We start from the raw sequence: 24,596 nt of genomic DNA on the forward strand, positions 1-24,596 counted from the left end.
CACCGTCAATATTACACACTAACGATCAACAACGAAGTTTGGACTTGCGCGAAGCGAACTATCCTTAGAAGTCGATATTGCCTCGGCATCTGTAAGCAAGCAAGCGTCAGCTGCGACACAAGGCGTCCCTTGCTCGGCCATTGATTCTGAACTTTTATACACGAACAAAACGTAAGGTTAAATCAATCGTGTACGTTATTACTGAAAAATTTTCGCATTAAAGGTTTCGGCAAGTTGTTGAATAGTTATAAAACGACTGCCAAGTTTAGTAATTGTGGATTAAACGGGCGTAAGTTCACTTACATTCAATGACACGAGCAGCTGCAGCTATCGATACCAAAGCCTGAATCGATATATGGTCAACGCAAGAAACAGAAGCCAAGGGCTAGCTGCGTACGATGTCTGAACAGTGGTAAGTATTATTTCATACTTTTTGGCTAAGGCGATAAAAATTCTCACTCAAATTGTTTCGCCGAGACTTTGCGCGTCACTCGTATCGTTCGGTACGACAATTTTGCTTTTTGGCGTCTTCAAATTCCCACGGCTTCTAATCGTCGGTTGGTCTTGGTCATTAAGGTTAGAACCTGCGGCGCTTAATGGAAGGCTCAAACGTATATTTTACCTTTACGTAGTTTATTTGAATTTATTTCGCTGGAGCTTTTAATATTTGCACATTACTCCGCTGATCTGATTGCTGTAATTATACTTTTCCCAATTCCATTGGCTCAAGTTTGATGATAATATGCGCGTCGGATTCTTGTGAAGGAATTCTCCATTTTTATTTTTTTAAGTGTAACTGATGCATAAGCCGTTCTAACGAATTTAGCTTCGCAGAAATTTCAAGCTTTACTTGAAATAGCTTGGAATATGAATTTAATGGTAATTTTTGGGCTAATTATTTTCAGTGACGAAAACTTGCTGGATGAGGATTTTGGAGATGAGGAATACGAGCTGGGAAATGACGAAGAGGAAGCGCTCTTAGCGGATGACTATGAACTTGAGACGGTGAGCTTGAAGCCGATCTACTATTTTGTAATAAAATAATTTCACTGATTACTGTTCAACATAACAGGATGTATGTATACTTTTATAAAATCAATGGATTTTCTTATTAAATGTCGTGAAACACAATAATTCTGTGACACAGAAGTACAGAAGAATAAATGGATGGACACAGGAAAATATCGATGCTGCATAACGTCAACAATATCTTTAATCTTGACTTATCGAAAGTATATATAGATTCTGAAAATCCTTTCTTTGAACAAATTTTCATCATCCATAAATGTCTTACGTATGTATTACATGTTGCTAGTTCAACCTCATAAGTGTAAAGAAAAAATGGTCGTACGTTGTGTTACCGAAAGTATAGAAATACGGACAATCAAATATTCGGCCAGAGGAGAGGCTTCCGCATTTTGGTACCCATGGAACACGGAGATAGTTTTCTGCCACCATCAATTGTTGCGATTACACATAAATGCTTGGCAAATCGATGCGACGATGTTGTCGCATCGGATGCTTTCACTTTTCCCAATTACGAAGTATTTATATGGCATTTAGGCACGCAGGTCAATACCGATAGTTTCAAAACTCAATAGCCGCCAAGAATCTGTTGGAGCGTATTATATGAGCGAAACAAGCTGCGCAATAAAAGCCACAGAATACGTTATTATTAAGCTGCGCAAATGCTGTGTTGATTAGTGTTAATGTGACGGGATATAATTTTAAGTATGGCTGTACACCATCTTCGCTATACTGTAGTCAGTAGATTGTTTTCAGCCTCGTCTATTTCGTCGACCAAATGTCTCGTCATTTTTTAATACCGAGAACACATCATCCCTTTACTCAAATGCAATTAAACCCCTGTAACTGATGTAAATCTCATCGATTAAGCTTCGCATCGATGCTGGATTGTTATAAAATATAGCTCCGCTTTTGAATCTATATAATTTAAATGACAATGCCGTGGTATATGCTAATATTGAATATTATTACCTCTGACTATGGGCATGACTGTTAAAACTGAAAAAACTACTCGTATGAAGCTTGGTTTATATTATCGTCTGTGAAAACAAGGTGCTCTTGCGAGTGTGAAAAAGTACAGAGAAGCAAACATGATTGCAGTCGAACAATTGTATTATTGATCAATTGGATGTAGAGAAATTATGAATTTCGATTCACTTTATTTTCACTGTAATCTAGTAAAGTTTGAATATCATTGGTACATTGAACGTACGACTGTCGATCCGTTTACTTCTGTGATTTAAACTTTTCATGCAATCGTTGGGAAGTATTTTCACTAATTATTAAATATGTATTTGGGATCTAGTGAGCCATGAATGACAATTCGTCGATTTGCTGTAAAAGTCACGCAGATTCCAAAAGAGTTTAATAGATCTCTTTACACGTACTTCACAAAGCATAATCATTCATTTTATCTGTATGCCAATATATTTATCTCTGCCAATGTTTTCAATATTATGAAATTTTATGAAATTAGTTACTTTGAATTTCGATAGTCCTAATATTTGACAACTAGTTTTTCGAATGTAAACACTTTGGAAATTACAGACATTAGGGTAAGGTTGCTGTCGATTGACCGTTAAGAAAATTATGTCGTATTTCTGTCATTTATCCTAACCAGATGAACCCAATCTTATCCTAATCTCATTTAAATTGCACTTTTTAGTGATTAAGCAATAAGGTTTAGTACATTAAATAATGCGGATAACAATAATTCGTTTCGTTAATTCACTCCATCGTTAAATGAAGAGTGTCGAATCACAAATGATAGTAAATCTTGGAAATTGTTTTAGTTTGTAATTCGTAAGTGAAGAAAGGTAAAGAACATTTCCATTCAATCAAGCGATATCAGAGGATAGACTAATTCTCTTCTCACACTATAAACTTTCTACCAAGTTTCACACAATATAGCTGTAATGATTACGAATTTCTGTAGTTCTTTGTATGAGATGTGAAGCCCAATATGCATGGGACAACACTTTGTGCACTTTAGGAATCCGTTGCCTTTTACCACCACAATCTGTATTTGCAATCGCATTCACAATACAAAGATCACGTTTTTAAATTTGGAGACGAATTTTATTTCAAATAGCTTTGCGCCATTTCAAATACACCTGGCACAGCAGAGTTACTTGCGAGACTGGAAACTTCAGAGGTCTAACGATAGCAACATTATCCTAATCATAAATGAATTAAATATGTTAATTTCCGATTTATGAAAAGCTATTAATTTGACTATAGTTGAACAATTTAATTATTTATGAATACTCAGAACTAGTCAGCCCCAAAAAAATAAAATACCCTTGCTATTATAATAACAAAATTTGCGGTTTCTATATAATATTGAATGCTGAAAGTAACAATCTTCATTGAAATAAGCAGGACTAGACATTGAAATGGTGGTTTTTTTTGATAAATTATTTAGTCGTCACAAAAAAAAACAGTGCATAATTTAATACCGTAAACAATTGGTTTATATCGATGAGTTCGAACTATGCGATTCGTTGAGGACAAAGTATAAATATTAATAATGATGTGTGAATTCTCGTGTATAAATTTCAAAATTTTTTATATACTTTAGGATTGTTTGTTTTCATTTATAAATTATCAGAAAATATCACCATTAAGCTAATAAGTTTTCAAGAGACTTGTCTCTATGTAAAACCTATTTGCAAAAAATTTTTATTAATTTCAATGGTTGGTAAACTTTGCGAAAGTTTATTCAGTACTTTTAATATCCCAAGCATACGTATATATTGATTATGTTTTACAATAATGTTAAATTATATTTGAATATGGACACTGAGAGATGATAATCTTCAGTTGATTCGATTCGATTTATCCATTAGTCGAGATTATTAAGAAGAAATGAAGAAATACTTCACAGATTAGGACAATTATTAGGCTTTATTATCTCACGTTGTAGAGAATTAGACTAAAAAAAACAAAAAATTTCATTCCATACTAACATTATTATGGCATGCGATATCTGAAATATCCTATAATTGCATTGCTGAGAATATTGGAGAATATTGAAACCAATGTAACTTTCACCAATTGTTACGCTTAATATGTAATGCATGCAATAATTTAACGCGATAATGGAAAATTATTGAGGAAAAAAAGGGGAAGAAGAAATTGAGGGAAAGAGAAAATAGTTGTACGCTGGTTAAAGATATTTGAGAAGAAGAAAAGGAAAAAAAGCAAACAAAGAAAACATACATTATATTATTAATTATTGTTAGAGTAACTAAAAAAAAATTGTATTTGAATAATGTAATTTCATTACAAATATTTGGCTATTTAATTCCCCGAGCAGCAGAGTAGCTATAAGGGAGAAGAGGAAACAGATGACGTATTGGATTTAGGCGTTACCGATGCTCTCGACGACTTAGAGGGGGAGGAAGAAAATGTAAATTATAGCGGTGTTACCGATAACCGTAACCATAACAACTATTATGAAGAGCGACACGAGAACGCGGTCATTTATCATTACGGACAGCACGATTATGAAGAGAATGTCGGTGGTGAGAGTGAAAATGTTGGAAGTGTGTCCAACAAGCCGGATCTTAGAGAGAAATTACAAAAGAGTGCGCAAAAAGATTTCTACGTCGGTAACGGCCAGGGAATGGAGGACGACGACTGCGAAGAGGCCAAAGAACGGCGGAACAGATTTCAAAACGAAAGGACCATCATTTCTCCAAAGATGAACAACGAGATTCCAGATTCATTGGAAAATGTCGTCACGTCAGAACAGTCACGCCCATTATTCAGGGGCAGGGGCAGGGGCAGGGGAATCAGAGGCAGCAGGGGCGGCAGGTTTATTGTGCAGAATATTCAAACGTTCAATCCAAGGTAAGCATCGGTATTTATATTAAACTCTTACTTTCCTTTATCTCTTATTTCTCATTGATTCAATATCGAATTTTGTGTAATCTTGGAAAAAGAAGTACTTGTAAGAAGGAGAAAAAAAGATTGAAAGACAGTCGTGATAAAGACAATACACAAGTTTTTTGAATTTACGTTGCATCTCTGAGGTTTTTCTTTTTCTTATTTCAGATTCAATGGCCCGCGAGTTCCAATGCAATTCGAAAACCAACGACCGCAATATCGAGCGCCGTTACTTGAGAACAGACCACAGTATGCGCCTCCCGTGCCGCGAATGAATATTCCAAATCAGCAAATAACGCCCTTTCCCCAAAATAATGCTCAAATGGTTCCACCGTACGGGCAATTTTCAATGAACGGACCTCAGCAACACCCGAGGCCGCAATTTGTAGAGAATAGACCGCCGTTCAATCCTAATCAGTTTCAAGGGATGATCGGACCACCGGGTCCGAGGTTAATGGGACCGAGACCAGAGTTCGACCCTCGCGGTCCGCTGCTTGGTACCGCGCCCCAGCAAAACTATCCGCCTAATCAGCCGCCTCCTCAGTTTATTATACACAATCAACCACAGCATTTTCAAAACCAAGGACAACCGATTCCGGGAAATCCGGGACCCATGCCTATGCAAGGAAACCAACTGCCTGTTGTACCGGTTAATCAAGGCCCTCCGATGCAGGGGAATCAGCGTCCCATGATGCAAACCCATCAGGGCGTTCCTCTTCTCAGAAATCCCGGATCGTTGATGCCGGGACATTTGCGTCCGCCGATTCACAACCAAATTCCAGTTATGCAGAGCCATCCTAATGCCCCGAATTTACCCAATCCAGTAACGTTTGAAAATGTACCACCTTATCAAGATCCGCATTTCTGTCAGGAGGCTAGACCTGTTTACGATTCGAGACCAGTATACAACGATCAACCTCCGCCAAATCAGTATAATAACGGACCTCCTGTACCTCCTGCGCAGCCGACACCTGGAAATGTGCCCAACCCACTTCCGCCTGGTCACAAAATATTGATCAACCCACATTTTCGAGGCGCTGTTCAACCAACACAAGATTGTAATTGTCATTCTTTTACTCTAGTTCTAGTTCTGCGATCAGTTGTAATGAAAATCGCTTGAGATCTAGTACAATCTCTGTGAAATAATAATACTCACATGTTATAACGCAGCACGACTGCCATGGGATTCAGCGACTCAACAGCAGCAACCACAGCAACAGCAACCACCACCTCCATCAGCGTCGTCATCGCAGATCATCAACGAATCGTTCATCCACCAACAATCCTCACAGTTTCAAGATCAACGGCCCTACAACCAGCCATCAGCCCCGTCTCAACCGCAACGGGATTACAATCAGCCAAATGTTCAACAAAATAAAAGCGACGTCAGTATAATTCCTGGTTCCGTCAATCTTCCTAATTTGCGAATCGAATGGAGTATTTTATAACGCCATTTATGTTCTTAGGATCCCTATGCGTACTTTTCTGACGTCTGGCAGGAAAACAAACCACAAAAGACGCCATCCGTTAATCCTAGTAGTTCATTTCAGAATGAATCTAGTTACAATAAGGACAATTACTATAACAATTTTGATAACAATTACAAGTCACAGAACCAGTGGGATTCAAGAGAGAGCTATCAGGTAATTACCTCTTTGGTTTGCTAGTTTGGCGTTATATTCGCGCTTTCGGTCGTACAATTATTTTAAAAAAAAAAAAAGCTTGCAATCTTTTAGTAACAAAAATTTTTTTGAATTACGTCAAGACATGCTGTTCACAAAGCACTCACAATGTTATGGACTATTCGAATGTAAGTAGTGTATATGTAGATCACTAGTTGTCACAAATTACTCATTTCCATGGTGACTCCATGTGCTGTGTTGATGTTCAACTGAAACTACCACTTTCACCTGACGGAAAACAGTAAATCGAAATATCTCATCTGTTGAAGTAACGACTACTCATTTATTCCTAGGAACAGAGAGAGCACCAACCAAGCTACCGGGAAAGGGACGTTCATTCTCGTTCAAACACAGAACGACCTCGCGAGAGTCGGATTCCTTCGACAAATTCTAGTTATCGTAACGAAAATTATGACCTTAATCGTCAGCAAAGAACGTCAATTGGTAGCAGAGCTGCGCCCAGCAGTACACTGAGAGGAATCGTAAGGTCACAGCAAAAAAGAAGTCCCGAAGGATATTCGGACAGAGGTCCGAGAGAATCAAGTCCGAAAAGACCGAAGTTAAGCAACAGAAACTTGCACGAAGTGAAAACTGTCGATACTCTGCCAGGCGCAACTGGTGATAAAAAGGTATAGACACTTATCTTATTTGCGATGTTTGCTTCGATAATACTGCGAATTTTGTAATACAACGTAATTGTTTCGGTTTTTAGACATGTGAGCCCGAGGGTCCGGAAATGAGGGAGTATCGCAAGAAGCTTGAGGAACAGAAACGTATGAGGGAAAAATTTCTACGGGAAAAGGAGAACAGGCGGAAAATCGCAGCTATGGAAAAACAGTACGACAAAGAAAAGGCCGAGATTGCCGCTGACGCTGGTTAGTATTCGTTATTATTTCAGTATTGTAAAATCTGCACGAAGCAAATTACATTTGCATTCGTAGAATCCAATTCATTCATATTCACGCAAAGTATGACGTTTTTTTTTTTTTTTTTTTTCCCTTACAGAAGAATCTAACCAGGAAACAATACCAGTGTCGGTTATAACAGGCGTCACCAAGGACCTTAAAGTTCGTCCAGCTGTCAGCAGAGGCCGAAGCCGCCCTGTCGGTGCACAAACCACAGAGGTATAGCTCACTCCGCATGTAAAATCCTCATATTTCTTATAGTCTAGACCATTGGATTAACTTGGAGTGATGACTTATTGAGTACTACTAGCCAGTGATCTAGAACCTGTCAAATCGCATAACAACGTCAATAGAACTGAGTAATAACATTCACATTTAATTGAGTGAAATCAAAAAATACTTCAATTATTAAATTTTCTCAAATTAATCGAATTTTTTCAAAAAGAAGAAAAAAGATTAATCAAATTTTGCGTGGCTAAACTCAGTCACCGTTATACACGTGATTTGTATATCATTAAACGCAATACAAGATTGAGAAAGAAAGAGAGAAATGAAATCTTTAAATCAAAGATTGTGATTTTATTCGTATATGTATATATACGGACATATATATATATACATATAATATGTATTAACTACTATGTTATTCTATTGTTTTATCCTGTTTTAATGCCAGATCATACTTTGTACATGTTAATTTATAATATCGTATACACAGAAGAAAAAAAATTTCAAATAAAGTATTTCCATTACACTGTGATCTACCGTACTTCATACATATTAGGTATCTTGTTCATTTAGTGTTGTGTGATGCCTACGAGCATATGCAACAGGCCAACTGCCAAAACGTAAATTGTTTCAATTTTTTTTTCTTTTTTTTTTTTTTTAATGTTTTATTTTTAATACTCTTTACAATTCCCCCCAGTATAACAAAGTTATATTACGGCAATATTTGTCGTGAGTTTTTTTTTCTTCAACTTTTTATGTATTCTTTAATATTTATACATATATGTTTAAATAAAATATATTTTTAAGTATACATTGTTTCATTTATTACCTCTATTTTTACGTACATTTGTGTATATATATATATATATATTTATTTGAATTGAATATATACATATGTATATGTACATGTATATATATATATATATATATATATATATAAATACATATGTGTATGTCGTATCGTATATAACGCCAACTCCTCGATTTTTTGAATCTCCTTTCTTTTTCAATCCATTGTTAACGATTCGATTGATTGTTGAAAACAAATTACTTCCGAGGACTAATATTTTTGGTTTATAATTAGCATGAATATATGATTGAAGACACGTAATTTAGAGGATTTCTTGTTAACATGTTCATGTATTGTAGGGATTGGAGAGATCATCCGGTATGCGAATTGTGCGGACAATTCAGACCGTACAACCAACTTTGCAACCGACTGTCTCGAGTAAGGATGGTGAAAAGAATACGTCTGCTACGTCTGCTGTATCTACAATTAAAGTCAACGATGGAATTCTGAAGAGACAAACCCCTCAGCAACATGGAATTCGAAGGGTAGTAATCCACAAGACACTGCCGAACACACAAAAGGTTGCCACTACGATACAGAAGACTGTGTCCAATCTGCAAAAACCGGTGCAAAAGATTGGTGGCAACGCGACGGTTGGAGTTCAGAAAACCATTTTGAAGAAAAATCTTGGAGGAAATGCGCAAGTGTCTGTGACAAATGCGAGCAAGAATTTAAATATGAACAACCCGAAGGTTGTTGTTAACACCCAGAGTAACCAGAGGGTTGTTCTTCAGAAATCTCCGCAGCAAACAAGGAAGTTAACGGAGATCAAGAGCAACGTGGTGAGGATTGAAAACTTGGCTGCCAGCACAACTGAAAATCAAATTCGACGGATGTGTCAAGGAATTGGCACGCTTGAGGTGACTATATTTACCTGAGAATGCCAAAAGGCGAGAGTTACCTTTGCCATTTCATTTACGTGTCAGAAATGAGGAACATGTCAAATAGAGAGTAGAAAAACGTTACGTCGTATGATTTTGCAAATGTAACTCGAAACTTACTTAGATCTCTACTTTTTGTTTGCTTGTTTTACGTTGACATTTATATCATCTTTTTGTAATGTACAAAATTTGTTTACGTATAATGTTTGTGATAATCGTATTAACTCTGCTTTGTAGTGTAATTTTTCATCAATCTGTAATCAAAATCTACAGAACAAACGTTATTCAATGAGTACCCATAGACAGTTGATATAGATTCTCTTCATCTAGCATTTATTAGTTATGAAAATTTCTTTCACAGTGCATCTATTATTGTTTGATGAGACAAAGCCAAAGCCTTTTATAATTTAATCGGATGAAAATTCCATTTGTGGTAAAATATATCCTGATAGTATATATTATGATGATATAAAATAATATCAGAATAACCAGAGTGCAATTGATCTTTGCAATACCAAACTCTGTACTTATTTTTATTTAGTAGAGAGCAATCGAATATTAATCTTTACCATATTCTCATCTTCGACTTGTTTCACTAGTGTTTAAAAGAAAACATTAAACTATGTATTGCGTTAGCCAATTGGAAATACTGAAAGGTAGTATGTGAGATAAAAAATCAATCTATTATCTCGTATGAATCTAATCTTGAACAGCTTTCACGTGCTTCGGTTCCTTTTGTTAATGTAATAATTCACGGATTCATGCGCGTATCTCATTATTTCATTTTTGTTATTTTCTTCTGGACTAAAACAATTCAGATTCAAATTTTTCGTTAAATTCGCTGCGATCAAAGATCCGCAGAAGTGTAACACGCCATTTATGGATGTAATGACACCTCTTTTATTTTGAATTCTTGTCGATCGCCTTTATATCAATCATATAGCAATCCTATATGTGTTATGTTATAATTATAGAAAAAAATTCAATTCAGTCCAGCACATTAAATATGTTTCATTTTGACCGAAGATACTTAGTTGCCAAAACTCATATAATTTCGAATCATTGACCGTTATTACATTTAGGTTATTTCATATTCGCAGTATATATGCACTCAGTATCCACCTTAAAATATTGTTTCAAAATTCATCATCATTTTCTCTTTAATCGAAATCTAAGGATATTTCGTATTTTCCTCCGAATTTTGTTTCATATCGTAGAATTAAGACATACTAATTAGATCTCGTCGTTCAAAAATTTCGGTTGAAAGTTATTGAATTTATTTTTGAATCATTAGTTATAAGAAATACACGATACATATTTCATAGTCTTCTGAAATATTTTTGTTATCATTTTTACAAAAGATTTTATTGTTTTATTTTTCTTTCCTCACTTATTGTATATCGTATCTAATATTTCTAAAGCAATTGAGTAGCGAGATATTAACTTACCATGTACAACGTAACGCAATGATTATTGTGAAATACTATTGCAATGCAAAAGTAAAACAAAATGTCTACGCTGTTTATTCATGCCGCCATTCATGCCATAATGCTGATGTTTAAAGATTAATTGGCTTTCCAGACTCATGCGATCTTGAATTTAGATAAAGAGACTTATAATGTAATACTTGACACTCAATTTTTACTCGAATTATTCATTATGAACACATATTAATGTTTTTAACAAAGTAATAAAATTTCGACGTTGTGCATATTTTTTTTTTTACATCATATCTGCATGATTGTGCATGGTAACATTTTTCATTCCTTTCATCGTTTTAATTCAAATTTTTGTAGTCTATACAAAAAAAAAAAAAAAATTTACAATGCTATCGCTCATGCATTGTGTATATTATCGTACGGCATGAAATTTTTATACTTGGGCTGGTTTTCTACCTTTGAAGATTGTGTGAAAAACTGGTAATTTTACTGCAAACATAAATGTAACAGAGTTATGAAAAGCCTGAGAATAGTTAGCAAATTTGACAAAGTCAATCAAATCAATACTTTCAATATAGATACTTGATACGGTGAGGCATTGTGACGGAATTTTTTTTTCTTATTTTCAATTTCACAAATCTTTCAATTCTTATAAGTATTTGTAAAAACGAATATTTGATTTTCAATTATTTTCCTTGGACTCATCGCATTGCAATAAATTAACTTGAAATATGATGATAAAATATTTAATCACCGATCGAATAATATTTTATGCTCAATTCAGGCATCTTGTAAAACAAGTACTGAAAACAATTTTTTTTATATTTCATACCTACTTTTAAGTACATATCTATGGTTACGTTTATTTTTTCAAGTATTAAATAACCTTCATCACTGAATAAATACAGATACTAACAGATTATTAATTTGTGGATATATATATTTTTTTTTCTTACATTTTCGTGTTGTAGAGCATTCGCATGACCGAGGGCAGTGCTACAATTGTGTTTAAGACGCAGTCTGCTGCTCTTGTCTTTCACAAGAAATACCAACGTAAAATGCTCGACCTTTCATTGATAACGGTCCACCTTGTCCCACAAGCAACTGGAAACAGGCCGATTCCTACCGTTGTAAAAAAATCTTGAACATTGAATTATGTACATTGAGAAAATTTACATTCTATGCATTTTGATATGTAACAATGCAAACGAATAAGTATGTCTATATGTGTCAGGTCATGTAACTGTTTAATCCGTTCGACTAGAGAACGAAATATTATTTCCATTTTCAAATACATACAAGAAAAATGCGTTTAATTACACTGCGCTACAATATGATCAATTGGTCGAAGGATCCAGAATCTTGCATATGTTGAGAAAAAATTAGGAGCAACGGAAAGTTTATGGTCATATTTACGAATTGAGATTTTCCAAAGTGCGGGTATCGGTTTCGTGGTAGTTATGAATTGATTTTGTCAATATATGAACCACAGTGAGTTACAGTTAGTTATAATTAAGAAATATGTATGCTACACGAATATTATTGTCACAAAGATGATTCTATAAAAACAATAAATATTGGTACAGAGAAAAAATATTGTGAAATGAATATAAAGAACTGTGAACAATTTAATAAAATAGGAAATCCGTGTACCCGATACAAAGTATGTGTCCATTCAATTGTGTACAAGTCCTATATATTGAATAATATTGAAAAATATTATTTTATGTTTGAGTATAGGTAAATATTTACATGCCTAATTTTACCTGTTATCGCTTTATATTATCCAATTTATTTTTTAACGTTTACATAATATATATAATATGTAAATTTGAAGACACGTCTTCATATTCTCCATCTACATAGGGTATATTTGAACACATGTATGTATATAACAATAAATATACGACAACACCGTGTTACAATAATCACTTACAAGACTAGAAATGGATTATTTTAACTCGGACTATTTTCACCTAAGTAATGTACGTACTTACAAGTAAATTTACAATTATGCTTTTCTAAATCATTATGAAATTTCAAGGTCTGATTAAATCGGAACATTAATTCATTGAGAAAACAGAAAAGAAATACAGTAAATCAGTAGCTGATAAACGAGCGAATGTGAGGCAAAACATTAACATGCTCTCGGCGGAAACAAGTATAACGTAATATACGATGTAGATTATACGTTTCTGATTTATGATTATTATCAGCGATTTTACCGCAGGTAATGTTAAGCTATTTTAACGTTACAATAGTGTTGTAATAGTTAGCTAAGTAATAAGTTGAATAAGCATATGTTCTATAATAAATTATAACATCAATTTGAGAATTTGTTCGTAAGAGGAAACAAAGCAAGAATTCATTGTAATAAATGAGAATAATTTGAATTAGAAATTATTACCCATGGCAGAATACAAATTGCTGAGTATAATTGCATCTTTTGTTATTATTAATTGGGGTAGATTTGTGCCTATGTAGATGATACGAGAAACAAATAATAAACAAAGAGATAATAACAATAAACCCTGAATCATGGTAGAGGAAAAATGAAATTGCTTAAGGTATCTTTCAAACATATTATCAACAAGCACTGCGTATATTGGTGAAGTTTTATTGAAGAGTAGTAATAATATCCTCGGATATGCAAAAAAGACATCTACAGCATCATATAGAACCGATAACTAAGAAAATATCTAGAAATTTGTTTTCCAGCTGCATATTTTCATATTTGCTGTTTGCAGCAACTCCAAATTATCATACGTAATATTTATGCCTTCCGAAATCATGTTTACCTACTAATTGTGATTATCAGTGAAAACTTATATGATATCATTTTTTTATTTCTCTGCTCCAACTGTCGCGACCTGTATTATCTGAGTGACATGAGAACATATTGGTATAAGTTGTTGCAACCGTTTCTTTCCGAAAGTTTACGAAAAGATATGAATCCAATTTGTTGTTTGTGATTCTCGGTACAACGGAGTAAGAAACATGAAAAGCTGTCGGTCTTAATACGTGTGTATATTTTTCGTATGTGGGGATATCTTTATTAGTAAAAACATCATCTGGTAACACGATCCCTTATTGAGTTCACGTAGCACAAGAAAATCGTTTCAGACTTTCGCAATAATTTCTTTTTAATTATTACAGAATGTCGTCGAAGAAGTCTGAAAAAGAAAATATGTCATTATTTTTCGACCTAAGGAACCCTTCGGGATAAACATCTCCTAAATGCATCAAGAAACTCGATCCCTAATTAATTCATCGCATTACCTAAGTCTATCAAAACGAATTTTCATATTAAATTAATAAACAATGAACAAGGACTTTTGTTGCCTATAATAAGGCGTAATGGGGGATCGGTTAAAATTAATGATCTGTTGCGCCTCACTATAGGCAAGACGTTTTTATTCGAATACGAACCTAGCGTAAAGTTTGAGAAACATATCCATGTTGGGGGATGTGTGTATTGTGTGTTGTATTGTAAATGCTATAAGTTGTGTTATACAGCGATTGTTCGTAACGCCCCGGCAGATTGGGCGCTATTGTCGAAAAATACTGGACGCAACTCGGCTGTCAAACAAATTATATATCAGATGAAAAAATGTCCGTCGACAATGCAATACTACTCATATTTGTAACGTTATTATCATTAAATAATGCGTCCGGAGAATGCGTTGCGTCGACGAATTGCAAATGCGTTATGCCAAACGGTGAAGGTTACGACTTTTCATCAATTCCTCCTGGTGAATTCAACGGGTGAGTAACAAAATTATAACCTCTTCGTTTTTAAATCATGCGCAATAACAAGCACATAATATACGTACATACATACAATTTTGATTTGTCGTATAATTCACACCACTTTAATTTATGATAAAAATTTATTCCAAGCAAAAGGGGATATGCTGTGAAATAAGTTAGAGCATTTCAATTTGTCGTACATGGTTGTTGACGCTATACCTGAAAATGCCAATACCAAGGCCATAACCAATCTATCCTAGATGTTAATTACTCTATCGAGAGTTTGGAATTTGCTTTATGTACCATTAATTGCGCATCGCCAACTAGCCAGTATCTGAGGACAAGTAGTCAGGCTTGAACCAAACCGTTCCGTTTCTTTAGTCCTTCATTTTCTGTTACAGTTTCATCGAGTCGACAACGAAAAACAATGTGACATTTTATTTTCACCCGTGTAGTGACGCTTCTCTTAATGTTCCCGGAAAGAATACAATCGGCTGCATTAGTCCCAAGGGTGTTTCGGTAGGAACTTTCTCAGATCTGCACCCCTTCTACTTTAATCGCAATTTTTTAATATGCATCTGAACTTTCCATCGAATTAGCTACAATTGAGCATATTTGTAGATTGTTTATTAATGAGATTCAATTGGGGTTACGTAATATTTTATACTATAATTTCAGTTATGCATGTATAATGCAACCAACAATCAGTCCATAAGTTTGGCTACTGCTGACAAAAGTAGCCCAATAACATTTGCGTCGAATAGCGAGCCGCAGATACTCTTTCCCTTTAATTTAACTGATGGAATTCAAAGGACCGCTACCATCAATTTTCTTTGTCATCACGTCATCGATATCCCGACGGAACTGGTATTATACAATATAAGCAAGGAATTAAACTTTGTAAGTATATCAGCTACAAACCCGATTGCACAAGGCTTTTAAAAACTGATTTTCATCTCATCATTTATAAAGCATCTCCAAGAGCGAAGAAGCTTGAACAAATATTCGTTTTAATCTTCAAAAACTCTAACGTCATTTTTATTCACGTCAATCTTTTTTTTCCAGAAACTATATCTTCTTTCACCAAAAGCTTGCAAAATAGCAATGCATGTGGGAGGCCTTTCTACAGGGTCAGTACTAGTTATAATACTATTTATATTCAGTGGAATATACTTCTTGGGTGGAGCATTAGCTTTGAAACTATTGAGGGGAGCAACAGGTTGGGAAATGTTACCGAATCAAAAGTTCTGGTTCGATTTACCAGCGCTAGTCAGAGTAAGTCGAAAGAAATGTTTACAATATATGTTTTGATTTTAAAAATACATGTGCTAACGATTCTGAATTTGTTTAATTTTAGGATGGTATTGCATTCACGTTTAATTGCTGCAGAGTCGTTAGCTACAATGAAATATGAGCATCGTACCTTTCTTTTTCACTTTAAGGAAATCAGAAACACAGATTTTCCTGTGTTTTAACGCTTATTATCAATTTCAGGTAACTTTATGTGCAGAGTAGTTTCATTTTCTTCCCGTTATTGCGATTGATTAAATTATATTTTAAATATTTGCGAAGTTTATTTAAGTGGCATACATTCTTTTTTTGCAAGAAAATTAAGGCAGCACTATTATCGCGTCGTTTTGAGGCCATTCTTATCTGAGATTCGTGGAGGAATAAAAAAAAAAACATGACTAAACTAAATACGCTTATGTTCTTGCGTATATTGCAATATGTATTCTTTTCTTTCTTAAATTTGTTTTTCCTTTCTTTTCCTTAGTTTACATTTTTCGCTACGATAGGTTATAAAAACAGTTGATATGTGTATATGGATATTATATAAGTATTTCTCAGAAACTGATATCGCGAACGCAATATTGAAACATCACTTAGAAAGAAACACCAAGGGGTTTTATAACAGTATTAGAAAAGTTTGAAGCGATATATTCATCCTTCCTCCGTTATGCTGTTTTACCTCATATCAGAATCTTGTAGCTAATACAGAGCTGTTGCCAAATTTCTTGGTGTCTAGATTTGAATCTTGAATGAGGCCTTCTCTCTGTACGTACCCTAAGCACAATGTCGCACTTAATAGTTTCATACGTATCGTTTTACGTATAATATGGAGTTTTAAGCATACTTTGTAATTACATATAAACACAAACACATCAAACGAAGAAATGATGAATTTCGAAGTATGAGGAACGTACCAAGGCCTTGTTCTAAAGTTTTGCAGGTCTTGCTATTTTTTTACAAAACATCTAGACACCTTAGTTTTAAGAAATTTCGTACAACCGAGACATATTTGTATATTGCAATAAATTTAATATTCTATATTATAAATACGAGAGGCCTTTAAATTATTTTTTCCTAACGCACGTTGTATTTATCCCTACTATTATCCTATGATTTGATCGTTATGAAATTTGATATGGATAATAAAAAAGGGAAGACAAGGTTTCGCACTTGTGCATTTATTCGTTAAAAATCTCCCGATAAAAACAGTATGAAAAATTTTGTTTCAACAAACTTATTTAACAATATTTGACACTTAATTTCTTAAAGAATTACAAAGTCTCGCTCCAAGTGTATATCATCTATACTTAACAATTAGTTAATAAAAAGAACAAAAATTACGGAGACGAGATTAATACACGCTGAATATTGCTCGTCTATTACAAAACCGTAACAAAAAGTCTTGATTACGTGATATTTTGGCACTGCCAAAAATTTATCGTACAACATTCAAATATGTTCTGAAAGTACATACAAGGAATGTACGGTTCGCGATGAATCGATAAATGAAGAAAGCTTCCGATCCCTGAACGTTTCCTTCGCGTAACTCACAGGCATGTTAACGATTAATACGTACGGAAAAACACGACCTATCACATTACGATCTGACAATACTGAATCACAAAAAATTCTTCAGGTTGCAACTTATTTTATAGCGAGAGCTCGAATCAATTCAAAAGCTCTCGACGCCATCAACATTCACAGTGATCTCTTGATTCGTTTGAACCGCGAACCATTTTCCGGTTGAGTTCAAGCTTTGGATTTGAACTCCTTTCGCCGATAAGGCTGTTACGATACTCGCCAGATCACCAGGTCCGCTTCCTCGGTACAGCGAGAGATTATCGACGAGAGGAACGCCGTTCGAGAAGATCGCGTCGTCGATGGAAATTAGCAGCGGCTCATTCGGTCCACGTACAGTTCCTGATAAACGAAAAGAAATAATGATGTAAAGACTTAAACTTGTTCCCGAAAATTTGATTTAATTTGACTTTAAAAACGAGTAGCAGTCTTACCTTTACCGATAAATAACACTCATTTTTTTTTTTAAAGATTTTCGGATTGAGTAATTTTCCTGAGTTTCGCTACGAAAGAGCGATGCATCGTCGAAATTTGAACCCTTTCAGTTCATTTGTTCATTTAATATGGGGAAAAAAAGGCTGATTTCGCTCGGTCGGTAAGGGTAGGATTGCTACATGCCCTTAAAGATGTATTGGCTATACATTCTCGACCAAAAGTGAGTCTCGTCGACAATATTCAATACTTTATGATAAGATAAAAATCGGAAAAAATCAACCACAATAAAGACGATAAGAAAATTAAATTTGAACAATAGTAATATCTAACGTTATCAATAAATTGTATAAACAAAATATCGTTTAACAAATTTTCAGGGAATGTTTTCTTGTCATGTGAAATGAATACGTTGATTTCTCTGAATGCACTTATCGTTGAGAATGCACAGCCAACACATACTCAAGCATGCACAAACAAGTGATGTAGCAAAGTGTTTCTCTAATACCTTTGACTTGGTGTTGACCAACTTTGACGGCAACCGCGTTTTCGCCATCGGCGTGACTCTCTTTAATACTGACGCCGATATCTTTGGCGAGAATTGGCGCGTTGATAAGATTCAGTCCATTCTTCGTCTGCCCGGCGAGTATACCGACCAAAACGGCCGTGTGTACGAACTTTTTCTTCTCCATATCGGAACCGATCGTTTGGCTTTCGATGCTGATACTTCCGGACCCCTTTTTCAGGAACTTTCCACCCAGTTGTCCAAGCTTCTTCGACAAATTTATCCACGCCGCATTCACGTCCGATAATGCCGCCGTCAGGATTGGCGCGTTTACTATCCCAGTCACCGAGTACGCTGTCGATCTACCAGATATTGCTAGGAATTGCTCTGCGATTTCAACCGCGACCCGCTGCTGAGCCTCCGTTGTGCTTGCGCCTGTTGATCGATTCGAGAAATTATTGATATTACTTGAAAGGGACACAAAGGCACCTTCGAAAGGATCAGGAGTCACTTGAAACGATTCCTCTTCGATAAAAGAAGTTATACATTGTCGAATTATTTACTCGTTTTGAAGTTTTTTAAAAGAAAGAATTAATTCTACCTCAAAGTAAAATTCTCTGTGCCATTGACTTCAGAGGTTCACAGTTTCGTGTATTCAATGATCAAGCGCGAGGGAATTAAAAGAGCCGTCGAGAACATTGATGTTCAACGATCAGATCAAATTAGAATATGCTTCAATTGCTTACCTAAGTGAGGAGTCCCGATGACATTCGGATGCTGAATCAGTTCCAAGGTGGCGGGATTCTTCGGCGGTTCTTCGACGAATACGTCAAGTGCGGCTCCCCCGCAATGTCCAGCTTTCAACGACTCCAGAAGAGCCTCTTCGTCGACGATCCCACCACGAGCAACGTTTATCACTCGCACTCCCTTTTTGCTTTTCGCCAAAGTTGTGGCGTTGATCAAATCTGCATATATTGAGAAAATACCATGATAACTATATTCCCCTTCACTCTTCCGATCTCTTTTTCCCGGAAAAGTCTTACACTTACTTCTAGTCTGTGGTATGAGGGGTGTGTGAACTGTGATGTAGTCGGCAAGGGGCCAAATTTGTTCCAACTCCATTTTTTCCACGCCAAATTCCTTGGCAGCCTCCGTAGAGGTCATCGGGTCAAATCCGATCACTCTCATCCCGTAGGACTGCATCCTTATCGCAACTTCCCGACCGATGCGTCCTAGTCCCAGAACCGCGAGAGTCTTTCCCGCCAGTTCGTGCCCCGAGTATAATTTTCGGTCCCATCGACCTGCTCTCAGCGACTGAGCAGCTTGTGCGACGTTTCGTGCCAATGATGTGATCAGAGCACAGGTCATCTCGCAAGCACTTATACTGTTGCCACCTGGGGTGCTGTGGGAATAAAAATTAACGCCAAATTGTTAGCAACGTGCGTTGATTCATAATACACATGTACCTGTACGTGTCAAGCTGAATTCTCAGGATTTAGAAATTCCTCGAAGGTGAAATCGTACCACAAACTATTCTTGCCATTATTTTCTTTGGCGTAAAATATCGCTCTATAATTGGCTAGTTTTGAAAACGATCGTATGTCGAAAACGAAAACGCAGGTGAGACAACAAACGGCGGCCATGTTGATTTTATGCCAGCATTTCAATTTACACTTTCCGTATCCTAGTTCTATGACGTTTTGTGCCAATCTTTGAATCTAAATGAAAATTTCTGCAGCACTGCAGGTTCAAAGAAATCTTTTTTACTAATATGCGGAGTCATGTTCAAAGATTATATTTGTTTCGGGATTCCGATAAAATTATAGAATACGAAAACCCAAATGATAACTAAACTTAAATACTTATGTCAAGGCTTTCTACTCACTTGAGTACAACGATTCCTTTACGAGTTGCAGCCTGAAGGTCAATGTTATCAACGCCGGTTCCAGCACGACCGACGACTCGAAGACTGGAGGCTGCTGCTAATACTTCAGCGGTAACTTTGGTATCGGATCGAACAATCAGACCATCATGGTGCTACATGAAAAAAGATAAATTTTATATAAATTGGTTAGCTCAGTAGTCATAGTCAAGACTTTCGTAGTAGCGGCATATCAGAGACGATTCAAGGTCAACTTTTGGTTTTCTTTTAAGGGGACTGTGGAGTTCCGAGATTTTGAAACTTTGCGTGACTTTGATTGTTTATAACAACGGTACAAGCGAATACAACCGGCTCATACTTTCCGAGAGGATCGATAGAAAGGGGTACGATAAAAAGATACAGACAATGAGACTCCGGATTGGATTACCCTTTCGGTTGGAATCCTGGTAAAACTAATTTTACCTCGTTGGACTGATTGCGTTGAACCGTCCATATCATTGACCTGGAAGCCATGCCATACGATATAATCATTTAAAAATATGCCAATAAACACTCCTGAAAGTATGAGCTGGTTATATTCATTTATACCATTGTTATAAACAATGAAAGGCACGCAAAGTTTCGAAATCTCGAACTTCCACAGTCCCCTCAGTTACTCCTTCCGTCAGACTCTAACTTTTTTTCAATGACCTTTTACGTGTTATGTATGAAAACTTGCATCTTATGTACACATCTGTTCCCGCAAAGCCGTGTTATCGCGGCTTGTTTTTCATTTCGTTTATTATTATGCTTGGAATTCAACTCTGTGTTTTGCTTGTCGGTTGTATCGAATGTTATGAGTATCTGCGATAGCTGCCACAGTGGTTTGAAGAATTCTGACGCAAAGCCTTGGGAATTTCATGAAGCTAAATTATTATAGGTATTTTCAAATACCTATTAAGATATGCCACTACGTTCTAAATTTGTAAAAACAAAAGAAAAAAATAGCTGTACGAAATCTGAAAACTTTCGTTTATGATCATGACAGGCGAAACCGACTCTAGACCCGAGGATCTGAAACTTCTGCAACGGTCCTGCTGTAATACATGCACACATCATACATTGCATACAAAAGCATATATGCTTCCTGCGCAGACGTTTCTATTTATATACCTTTCATACGTACGAGACGAAATGAAGGAGGAATTTGCAAGGTAACAGAAGCTAAAACATTCGTTCAAGTAATGTGGAAGCATACGATGTTTGAAATTTTTTTATATGAGGACGTGAAAAAAAATACAAATTCATTGAAAAATAATAATAATAATAATAATAATAATGATAATAATCAGAAAATGTCGACCCGCTGAAATTTCACTTGTCTTTCAATGACCGAGAGCGTCTTATTTCAATATGCAAATCAAACATCTGTGATCTAATCGAGGTCGCAAATGAGTAACGAGTAGTCGGGGAGCTTATCTAATTAATGAGCGCAGCGGATAATGTGGAACGTACATACATACACTATGAAGGGAAGGAGTTTTATAAATCTGTTACCGACAGTCACTCTGGCTAAATGGTCTGTGCGAACGGAATCAGCTTCGGTAAGTGTACAAGAATCGAACGAACACATATATTTACGGAAGAGAGAGGCACACGAGAAGAACGGCTCGCTGGAAAATAAGAAAAATAGTACATTGACCCTCGTTATTAACTGGTTCTCGAAGCCAGACAACTGGTTATAACCAGATTGCACGTACGTTGCATCGGCTAACTTCGAGGCATTCGGCCTACATAATAGGTGAATTCACATGTACACGTACGCATCACGCGGTTTCGATCACGCATATAATCTGACTTACGATTAGCGCGAGGTCTGTTTATATGTATTTTATACACGATCATTTGTCCGTCTCAATCCGGTCGAGTCTGAGGGATTACCATGCAACTGGTGGATGCTCTATTGGTGTTTACCGAGCAAATAATACATACACGTCGTTTCTGCTTCAACATCATTACATATTCCGCGATTGTTGATTGTCTTCCAGTTCGAATTGTACGAAAATATTGTTATTCTCATGTAATTGCTCGAACCTTAAGCTTAAGCCTGCACTTAGGTAAATAACATCTGCCTGCCTATGAATGAATTTTGCGCAGCCAGTTTCTCTGTTCTCAGGCGTTCGTTGATGATGAAAACACAACACAGGCGTTCTTGCCATTATTTGCTTCGCGCTGGAACATCGTCCGACAACTAGCGAGTGTTGAATGCGATGGTACCGCCGAAATGAAATTGCAAGTGAGTCAACTGGCGGCCATATTGACTGTCGGACTTGTTACCCGATCCGTACTCGTGATTCTCGTTAAATATTTGGACCGAACAGGTATCATCGTATCTTTTTATTCTTGAGAAAAGTTATCATTCGCTCTTAATACCAAGATTTACGCATGCCCAATTAAAAACCGGGTAGAAATGATCATAAACTGTATTTTTTTACACATACTTTGATCTCTTGGAGAAGTTCTTCCTTGGACATCTTGTACTTTTTTGTTACGGGGACCCCATGGCTTGTTAGTAGGGCGACGCAGGCGTCGTCGACGGCGTCGCTGATCAAAACGCTTCTCAATGCTATTGGCATCTCGGCAGTATCTGCAGGAAGTAAAAAGTTAGATAAGGCTCTTAAACCGAAACTCTAAGATTGAGTTTCTGTAGATTAATCGTAATTAAACTGTGGCGATAAAAAAAAAAGTAATAAAAACAAAACGCGGAATGAAGATACACAAGTAATTTCCGGCTCCGAAAAACTGAAGCGGATATATTTTCCAATTCATTTCCTGGGTAATATCTGGTCCTTCCGCAGCAGGCGGCATGTGGACATTTTTTTTATTAAATTTAATTGAAACTCGTTGCGTTGTTCGCTGTCAGACGGCAATGCTGTATGTCTTGAATTAGTAAACTGCAGTACGGCTCTGCGGTACGGATTGCGAAACTTTTGCATGCAATAATGCGGTTTAACAATCATAATATTATACTGAGCGGGCATGGTGAATCTAGGCGCCTGTCGCAGCAGCAGCAGCTTGCAATTGCAAGGCTGAATCTATTTGGGTTCGTTACATGAAATTGTACACCTAAACGATTTTATTACACGAGGTTCGCTATACGAGGTTGTGCGAAGCTTTATTTATTTATTTGTTCAAATTGTTACCGTTGCATTTGTACCAGAGAAAACTTGTTGAATCCGTGAGTACAATACACTATAAAATGTGTATTGAAACCCGCGACTGGAATTTAAAGAAATGAAAAATACAATTTTCTTTCTTATCGAACGAGCTGAATAAAAATTTTCACAAAAGTTAAAATAAACGTTGACTGAATTTCGACCCTCGTATAAAGTGTGGCAAAGTCGAATGTTTTTTGCTCGATCCAATAACAATATCATACATAAACAAGCGAACATGACGTCATGTATTTTCTTTAAAGCCGAGTTTATTTAGTATATTCAAAATACTCTGACACGCTACAATCACATTTCTCAAGTGTTATTATGTAATATTGAGAGTGTGCGATCAAAGTTGTACGTAGGGTAGGTAGTAAAAAAATGTTACCCTTTCGAGGGTGGAGAAAAAAATTCATTGAAACGAATAAAAACAAATGTAGAAACACAGTAATTGATGGTTACAAAAATGGAATTCAACAGTATAAGTCCATAAAGCTGCGACAATGAAAATTGGATGTCAATTATCACCTCTCAAGTTTTTTTATCGGTTCGTAGATACGACTTATAGAGTTTTAGACTATCGATGAAACCAGTCGCTGTCTGACCATTCAAGCGTAGGCCAAAACATTAAGCGAAAACCGTTGGTCACTCCGAGGTATTATATGCGAGACTAGACTTTGATCGGCGCACTTGTTCGAAAATTGAAACAGACGTCGACCCCGATAGTTAGCAATCTAAATATTTTTACATAAACTTTTCAGGTCACGCGTCAAATTGAACGAAGAGTAATTTTCGGTTCCCACCAACGTGCGTATTTAAATGTATAGGTATAAAAAATCTCACCTTTCAGATGTATATATATATATATGTATATATATCAGCTTCTTATCGAGCTTCTAATTCCTTCTAGTCAATCAGTTTTTCTCCAACACAATTTTTCATCGACAAATGACTCGACTCGCTCTAATCACCTATCTCAAGTGTTGTTTTATTGAGTCTGTAGTTCCAAGCCGAACGAATCAACGTGCTATCTAATACGATGCGGTACGTATACTGGCCTACT

The 24,596-nt window shown here is 36.0% G+C and overlaps 3 protein-coding genes across 8 annotated transcripts; 2 read left to right on the plus strand and 1 right to left on the minus strand.

Moving 5' to 3' along the window:
• Positions 1–78: 78 nt before the first annotated feature.
• On the plus strand, positions 79–12,631 carry LOC124303561 (RNA-binding protein 33-like). 6 transcript variants are annotated; one of them, XM_046760904.1, is made up of 12 exons: positions 79–412; positions 906–1,005; positions 4,346–4,881; positions 5,086–5,975; positions 6,088–6,302; positions 6,384–6,560; positions 6,683–6,727; positions 6,893–7,228; positions 7,312–7,474; positions 7,608–7,723; positions 8,882–9,442; positions 11,874–12,631. In XM_046760904.1, exons 1-12 carry the CDS (start codon positions 399–401, stop codon positions 12,045–12,047), a joined length of 3,327 nt encoding a protein of 1,108 aa, XP_046616860.1. In that variant the 5' UTR covers positions 79–398; the 3' UTR covers positions 12,048–12,631. The 6 variants fall into 6 exon arrangements, with proteins under 6 accessions (XP_046616860.1, XP_046616857.1, XP_046616861.1 ...); XM_046760901.1 differs by having other exon boundaries at positions 80–412; positions 7,605–7,723; XM_046760905.1 differs by having other exon boundaries at positions 80–412; positions 6,899–7,228; positions 7,605–7,723.
• Positions 12,632–14,062: 1,431 nt separating this feature from the next.
• LOC124303565 (uncharacterized) lies at positions 14,063–17,555 on the plus strand. The gene is made up of 5 exons (XM_046760913.1): positions 14,063–14,667; positions 15,054–15,171; positions 15,331–15,552; positions 15,718–15,927; positions 16,010–17,555. Exons 1-5 carry the CDS (start codon positions 14,513–14,515, stop codon positions 16,064–16,066), a joined length of 762 nt encoding a protein of 253 aa, XP_046616869.1. The 5' UTR covers positions 14,063–14,512; the 3' UTR covers positions 16,067–17,555.
• Positions 17,105–24,596, minus strand: LOC124303563 (D-3-phosphoglycerate dehydrogenase). Its single transcript, XM_046760910.1, has 7 exons — positions 24,377–24,596; positions 22,820–22,965; positions 20,343–20,494; positions 19,507–19,859; positions 19,204–19,422; positions 18,461–18,892; positions 17,105–17,862 (listed from the first exon to the last, which is right to left on the minus strand). Exons 2-7 carry the CDS (start codon positions 22,952–22,954, stop codon positions 17,615–17,617), a joined length of 1,539 nt encoding a protein of 512 aa, XP_046616866.1. The 5' UTR covers positions 22,955–22,965; positions 24,377–24,596; the 3' UTR covers positions 17,105–17,614.

The sequence above is a fragment of the Neodiprion virginianus genome, chromosome 4 (genome assembly GCF_021901495.1).
Source record: "Neodiprion virginianus isolate iyNeoVirg1 chromosome 4, iyNeoVirg1.1, whole genome shotgun sequence".
NCBI classification, from domain to species: Eukaryota; Metazoa; Arthropoda; class Insecta; order Hymenoptera; family Diprionidae; genus Neodiprion; species Neodiprion virginianus.

Coding starts and splice junctions, on each gene's coding strand:
- LOC124303565 (XM_046760913.1), top strand. CDS start 14,513: ATGTCCGTCGACAATGCAATACTACTCATATTTGTAACGTTATTATCA. Junction 14,668..15,053: donor CCTCCTGGTGAATTCAACGG/GTGAGTAACAAA, acceptor TTTCTGTTACAG/TTTCATCGAGTCGACAACGA. Junction 15,172..15,330: donor TTAGTCCCAAGGGTGTTTCG/GTAGGAACTTTC, acceptor CTATAATTTCAG/TTATGCATGTATAATGCAAC.
- LOC124303561 (XM_046760901.1), top strand. Junction 5,976..6,087: donor TGTTCAACCAACACAAGATT/GTAATTGTCATT, acceptor GTTATAACGCAG/CACGACTGCCATGGGATTCA. Junction 7,475..7,604: donor CGAGATTGCCGCTGACGCTG/GTTAGTATTCGT, acceptor TTTCCCTTACAG/AAGAATCTAACCAGGAAACA.
- LOC124303563 (XM_046760910.1), bottom strand. CDS start 22,954: ATGCCAATAGCATTGAGAAGCGTTTTGATCAGCGACGCCGTCGACGAC. Junction 19,423..19,506: donor CCTCATACCACAGACTAGAA/GTAAGTGTAAGA, acceptor CAATATATGCAG/ATTTGATCAACGCCACAACT. Junction 18,893..19,203: donor CATCGGGACTCCTCACTTAG/GTAAGCAATTGA, acceptor ATCGATCAACAG/GCGCAAGCACAACGGAGGCT.